The 7,573-nt window shown below is 35.9% G+C and overlaps 1 protein-coding gene across 4 annotated transcripts in view; it reads left to right on the top strand.

Moving 5' to 3' along the window:
• Positions 1-403: 403 nt before the first annotated feature.
• Positions 404-7,573, top strand: part of golga4 (golgin A4) — a 208,401-nt gene continuing 201,231 nt past the window's right edge. For all 4 annotated transcript variants that reach the window (XM_028817450.2, XM_051935773.1, XM_051935772.1 and 1 more), the window contains exon 1: positions 404-639. In XM_028817450.2, coding sequence (XP_028673283.2) covers positions 559-639 — 81 coding nt within the window. In that variant the 5' untranslated portion in view covers positions 404-558. The remainder of the gene's footprint in view (positions 640-7,573) is intronic.

Here is a 7,573-nt window from a genome sequence, read left to right as displayed (position 1 = left end):
ACTGTGTAAGGCGTTCCAGATTTATACAGACGAGGGCAGTTCCTAGTGGTGATTGGGACAATACATATGGAACAGCTTATAGACACGAGCAAAAACAAAGAATAATGCACATAGTCAACAAAAGGAACTTTAACATAAATAAATGACACAAACCAATCGATGCAATTGAACTTTTATATAAAAAAGTATCAATTTCTTTTAAGACATGGAAATATTTGGGTTATTCCAAACTTTTGAACGCTAGTGTATAGTGTGTGTATGTATGTATTTATTTATTTTTTAGGTTATTGTGTTGTCGACTAATACAAAACAAACAGACAGGCTGTATACTGTACGGTTCCTGAGTCTCGCATGTCCCTCTCAGGCCGCCGTAGTCCATTTAGTACGCTTTTTCTCAAGCTGCTGAGGCGCTTTTCTCCACGTCGGCGGTACAGGCGCACTGTGTTCTTCCACCTGCGGGGGGGGGACATGTAAAGTCAAGGGAACCAGGAAGACAGGAGTTTATAGGACATCTCATAATTACCGATTTTATGTTGGGATTTGGCAAAAACAAGCGTCATGAGTATGTTTAAAAAACTGAAGCAGAAGATCAGTGAGGAGCAGCTCCCGCACAGGACTGTCTCATCGCCGGCACATCAGGTAGAGTCCCGGCATTGGGAGCCGACTAATTCTCTACTATAGCAGGCCTGCTAGCCTGACCAGTGTTTTCGGGCTGCGAGACTTGAAAGAGTGAGCGTTAGTTGGCGTTTGCAACGATGGCTTTCAGTTTAGCAGCGGAACTTTAAAGCTAGCATGCATGTATGGCAGGAAAGTCAGTTTTAGATAGAAAAAACCGAACGAATGGCAGTAGTAGCCGAGAAAAGAGGAATGGCGGAGTCCGAGGAACACACTCCAAGGGAGAGTGAGGGGAGTGTCCTAATAAAACAAATACTTGGGTGAATGTGATTTGTAAATGAAAGGAATGGCAGAGTAAGAGAAGTACTGATCTGCGTGAGGGGGGCGGGGGTCTCGCACTTTGTTAGACCTAAAAGTGGGATTACAGGATACGAGTGGCTTGAAGGCGGGGGACGTGGTGGAGTGGATTGAATCCTGACCAATTGTAAAATAAGGGCAGCCTCACCATATGACAGACCTACGTGGCTGAATAAGGAGTAAGAATGAAGTTGCTAAGAGTGACAACACAGTGGTTAGCGCTTGTGCGTTTTGGCACCCGGGTTCGAATCCAACATCTGTGGAGTTTGCAGTTTCTCCTTAAGTGTACGTAGCGTTTATTTGGCATTGTGGCTTAGGACTTCAGACACTGAGGTTGTGGATTCAAATCGACCATGAGCAAATCACTTTAACTGTCTGTGCTGTAATTGGAAAAACAAAACAAAAAAAGCATCCAGTTGTATCTCAAGTGCTGCAAGTTATCTTGAATAAAGGCATAAGCCAAATAAGTAAATAAATGTAAGGTGAATGATGGAGGCGTTGAAGTACTGACACCAAATAGAAAGCAAATTGGCAGATGAGATGTAGATATCAGCATTAATACACACTGCGGAGAGTGATCAAAATAATGGGTACCTTAGGTTGGGGAGTAGAAAAAGAAAGAGAGAGAGAGTTTGTTTAAATCTCCAACCTTTTTTCCCCTGAGAGCTACGTTTACAAAATGAAAATGGCCGAGAGCTACTCATGTTTTCCAACGTTTATTCTCATAGCTTATTTCAGCCCGAACAAACTGAATAAGCTTGTTTTGCCTGAACATTGGCAAAATATTGGTGTCCACAACTCACATTTTGTATTAAAACATCACAAAAAATATTTAGTTCACCTGCAAGTGCATTTTGTATGTCTGTATGCATTTTCTACTGTATCTCACACTATTGGATTAAACATGAATGCTGTCAAAACAAAACAATGCAATTACAAATACTGTACACAGATATTACTTTTTCATTTGTCATCTTGTTACATGTCACTGTTTCACTTTATTCACATGTCCAGTTGCATGTGTGATATGTTTTTTAGTTGGTGAGATGACTGACACTGCATTGAGTCAACAAGAGAGGAATATGGTGGAGTGTAGCCACTTAGGTTCACTCTTATGGAGTCATTTAAATGTTCATCTGTCAGTCTTGTTCTGAACTTTGATTTCATGACATTCATGTCAGAAAAGGCAGACTCACAGCGGTATGTAGACCCAAACAAAGCAGCATTTTCAGAGCTGCTTGGTGAAGATTCTTATAGTTATCAGGCTCTAGTAAGCTCCAGAAATGCTGAGAATGCTGTTGAGACTTTAACTGCACATTATTTGGAAGGTTTACTAATATATAATATATAAAATCCAGTGTCTCTCTGTCTGTATGTCTGTCCCCTTTTCACGAGAGAACCACTTAACGGATTTAGATTGTTTTTTTTTCTATAATTTGCTTGAACGTTCCGGTTAATTTTGCGACTTCTCTCATTTCGCTATGTATCATAGTTTGCTTGCGGTACCGATTTATTTGCGCGTGTCCGAGAAACAATGCGCGGGCCGAAGGGAGGGACCTTCCTCACCACATTCGGGGCGTGTTCCTAAACTCTGTTTGGCTAGCGAACGAGAGAACAATTGAGTTCAACTTTGTTTGATATTTAAAAAAGTGTTACTTGGGTCTTGATGAGTTTGAGTCCGGATATTCTCTTAAGTGTATGCCACATTGAAAAGATAGATTGCAATTCAGATTGTGGATCGTGATTTTGTGTTAAAAGGATCGTGACATGATTTTTTGGAAAGATCGCCCACCCCTAATTCGACTAATCAGGTTTTGAAATTTATGTAGGATTGGAAAGGGGTTGCGAGCGACATGTGGGAGACCCCTGGTTTAAATTAAATACAAATGCCCAAGTGACTGTAATGAGAGAGAGAGAGTGCAGTTAAGGATGAGCATTGCCAGTGTGCAAAGTATTGAGCCTGTAATGTTAAAAGGACCAATTCACTTTAAATCACCAGAGGCCATCCAACTTACCATCTATGATTTGCTTCATATTTTATGGAAATACTATTGTTGTACCCAAAAACTAGTGTGCCAAATTTTAGAAATGTATCTTTATTAGTTTATGAGGTATAGAGGCTTAAAAAAAGAGCATGTGTCCCTAATTTCAATGTAAAAATGATTGCTACTAAATAGATGTTTTCCAAAAGTCATAACTTTTAAACTGTTAATGCCATGAAATTTTTGTGAATTGTTCTTTAGTATTAGATGTCTTTAACTTTTAAATTTGTTGGTTCACGCTTAAGTACAGTATTTGTCAATTTATGGTTTTCTGAAAACTGTATAAAAATCCTTTTCTGCAGTAGAGTAACTTTGTCCCTCTATATCTCTACACAAACCACATCAGATCTTTCCAATTTTAATAGGTATTACTCATGTTTTAGTTCTTCTGTAGCAACTAAACGCCTTTCTGAAAGAAATCAAATTTTCTTGACTTATGAGGCATTACAAGTAGAAAAATATTTCAAGTGCATATTTGCCATGTATGATGAGGTCTAGTATAAAAAGTATTATACCACTGGAAAGAGCTTGGTTAAATTAAAAAATACAATAAATGTGAAGTTGGTAACTTGAGGCAAACTATATTTACTAAGGTATCAAAATTGTCATGTTTTGCTACAAAGAGAGATGCGAATTACAGACGCATATTACTTCTAACCACAGAACTGTGTAGTTCGGTAAAAACATCAGTCGATTCATATATGCATTATATGTGTAAATAGTCAATTTTTTGACATTTTGCTAAATCTAGTTCTATAATGTAAACAAACTGGAAAGAAATCGTGTCTACTTTAAGAGTCTGAACATTACACAGATTACCTTTTCCACATTATTTGGAAGTTTATATTGCCTGCCCATTGAGGTAAGTGGTAAATCAATTATTTTCAGGATATTCTCAAGAGTGTCCCAGCCTTCTTCTCTTGGGCCAGCTGTAAGCTTTACTGTAGAGCATCGTGAAAATGCATAAATATTGTACATCTTGTTCATGAAAATTGCCTATTCACCACTGTTAGTCATAGACACTAGGGTTGTCAGAAGTATCAAAATATCAATTGATAAGTATTGATATTAACATTTTAATATTCTAATACTAACTTTTCATAGCATAATCTCTATAGGCTATGGTATTACTGCATTTTCAGTTTGCCATGGCTTGATTTGCAGCCCCGTTTCCATTCGCTCACAGTTGCAAATAAAATGGCAGTTTCAGCAGCGTCTGAGCCTTCACCAACATGCTTAACTGACAGAGAGGGCAGCAGAAATGGCATCTGGAAATCCTTTGACTAAGTGGCAAATGGGGATGAAAAAACATAAGATTAGTAAGCAAGTCAATACACAGAGTTTTGAGATGCATCTAATTTTTAAATTTCAGAAACACAAAGTCTAAACTGGTAAACTGTTGGGTTTGAAGTAGGAATATGATGTTTATTTTATTTCTACAGGTTAAAACATTTTTTATAGACAGTTAAATGTGTAATGCATCAAAACAGGGGTCTTCAGTTATTTTACTTGTTGGTCAATTTTATTTTGTGCTTTTCATTCAAGAGCAGCACTCTTTAGCACTAGAACTCCATTGTCCCGTCAATTCTTAAACTGTTGCCATAAAGTCTGCTGCCGTAGCATGTTACTTTCTCTTATTTTATTGCATGCGATTTTAATAATTATATTTTATCACATTACTCTATAATGAAAGGAGCTATAATTTTTCAATGCTTAACTGAATAAACCGTGGAGCTATTCCCCTTCCATCTGTGCTTCAGAGCGTGCATTTAGTTTGTCATAGCTCATTTGCAGACCAACAAAAGAACACCTCTGGAAGAGCACGTTGAGATGCTAGTCTTTCTTGCAGAAAACATTTGGAAGTTACAGGTACATTATAGTATATTTACACAGTAATGTATTTATGCAATGCCTTTCAGTCTACATATAGGATTACTGGTCTGTCTGTGTGTTTTTTTTCCTGAACAATCGTTTACAAAAGACCACATTGTTTTTTTCACTTGATTGTTTGTTTTAATATTGTTAATATAAACTGTTTACAAAATATTACAAAACTTATTCAATTGACATTTAATGGCATTTGTAAAGTTTCATTGCACTACCTCAGTATCCGTATTTGTTTTCATCAATGTAAAAAAGCTGTTGACCGGAGTTACTTGTTTACTTTTTATTGTTTGCAAAAGATTGCACTACTTGAAATATTTGTATTTAATGACTAAAATTTCTGTTATTTGTGTTCAATGTTTTCATCAGTGATTTTAATGCATACATAGTTCCAATTTATTAAATACTTTTTGAGGTACATTATATACTGTATTAAATATCAAATATGGTAGCAAAGTTCTGTTATTTTCTTAGTGCATATCGTAAGTTTCAAATTTTGCTATTATGACCACTGTGCAAGACACACATATAATAATGCTGCTACAACCACTAATAATATTTATATGGTTTAAACAAACATTTCTGTTTAAAAATAGTATAACATGGCAGGCTGTTTAACTTAGTAAATATAAGCTGGTTCAAGGTATCCACTTCATATTTTGTGCATTTACTAAACCAAACTTTTTCAAGTTGTTTAATACTTTTTATAGTGGAGTTTTTCATGAGTGGACAATATACGTTTGAAATGTCTATGTGAAATGATTTTTCTATTTTTAATGCCTTATAAATCAAAGTTTGAATTCTTTCAGACAGGCACATAGTTGCTAAATAACTGAAACACTAGTAATACTTACCAAAATGTAAAATATCTGATGTGATTTAATGTGGAGGTATAGTGGGCCAAAGTTGCTCAAAAGCAATGATTGTCAGCAAGCCATAAATTGGCAAATATGCAACTATAGACTATTTTAGATGTTAGATATTTAATACTAAATAATGAACCCTGAAAATAAAATCAAGATCAAATAAAAGTTTTGACTTATGAACATTGTCATTTTTAGTAGCACTGGTTTCTACAGTAAAATTAGAGTCACAGCCCCTTTTTAAAATCCACATATCTCATAAACTAATGAATATACAAGCACACTAGTTATTGGGTACAATTACATTTTTTTCAGCAAGTATAAATCAAATTAGACACGTTCAGTTGGGAATATTTTCTAAAATCTATTGATTTGACATGGATTGGCTCAAAATAAGTTTTTACTGGGACAAATTTAATGTATAATATACAAAATGAGAGGTACAGTAGAAGTAAGATTACCAGATAAATTGTTTCATATTAATATTTCACTCACTCTTCCCAAAGTACCTGAAGAGAATCCTTTGAATAAATACCAAAAATTAAAGCAGTCTGTCTTTATTATCTCCGACAGAGAGAGAGATGAGTGTCATATGTAGGCTGAAATACTCTGCCATGTTGAATGTGCTTACCCACAGATTACAGGATACAGCTGTCTTTTACAATAGATCAATACAGTAAAGCAGAAGTAAACAGTTGAAAGTAATACTTTTATGTAGTGTAGTCAAGTTAAGATGGCTTGGAGCTAGAGAACAATGCAAGTGAAAGGGCTTGGAATAGAAGCTGGGGGTGGCAGTGAAAGGTGGACCAAAAATCCATTAAGCCCAGGAAATACCTTCACAAGGCATATTCAAATACTTTTAAATAATATGGACATTCTGAAATACAGTGAGTAAATGACAATGCCACTGAATTAGCATCTCTTTAAGTGCACTGATTGCAATCAAAGAGGTATGACACTGAACAAAGAAATATATTCATAGGTTCTCTGGTTTACTTGGGGGGCCTTCTTAAATTAATCACTTGTGACGCATGTATTTTTTTAAGCTTTATTGTATTGTTACGTATTTGGGAGCATATTTAATCTTGTGTCAGAAAAGCTTATTTTGAATTTGAGAGAAATACCATAAGTTGAGAAGGAATATAATACAGTAGGTAGAGTGAGTTCAATTTCAAGAGTGAGAATGAGAGAGGAATGCTGCCCTGGTAAGCTATGGAGGAGTGAAACAAAACTAACCAATCAGTTGTGAGGTATGAGAGACTTGGAGGAGGAGACTGAGGCTGAGAGAAATGACAGGTAAACAAGACAAAACTGGAGAACCAGAGATACTAGGTACCATACAGTATTGCCGTAGCCTGACCTTCTTTCCTTCATTTAGAACTAACTAAACCTGTCTAAAATCACAGCATGTAAGCCTTAACTTTACCTTCAATTTTTCTTTTAATCGCCACAGAGCATCTTTTGAATGACTCAATGAAGCAACGATATAATATACTACCAAAAGTATGTATTTGCTTTTAAATGTTGATGTCTTTGGTTTTGCTGCTCACTCGTGGAGCCTAGTTGTATGAAGTACCTATATATTAGTAGTTGTGTGCAGATTCAAAATGGATTCTTATTTTTGTTCTTTTAAATATGGGAATTTATTTTGCTTTGAGTAATTAAAGTTGAAACATTCTTACACTCTATGCTAGTTATATCTTCTCAGTATGGCTCCATCCCGGACCCTTTTATTCCTTTTGACTTAGAAATAGATTTTAACGTAGGTGGTAGGCATTAGCATCACCAGTGACGGGGACTGCATTGGAACTT

The sequence above is a fragment of the Erpetoichthys calabaricus genome, chromosome 13 (assembly GCF_900747795.2).
Source record: "Erpetoichthys calabaricus chromosome 13, fErpCal1.3, whole genome shotgun sequence".
NCBI lineage: Eukaryota > Metazoa > Chordata > Cladistia > Polypteriformes > Polypteridae > Erpetoichthys > Erpetoichthys calabaricus.
Note: the sequence above shows the minus strand (reverse complement) of the source record. Positions and strands in the feature narration are given on the sequence as shown.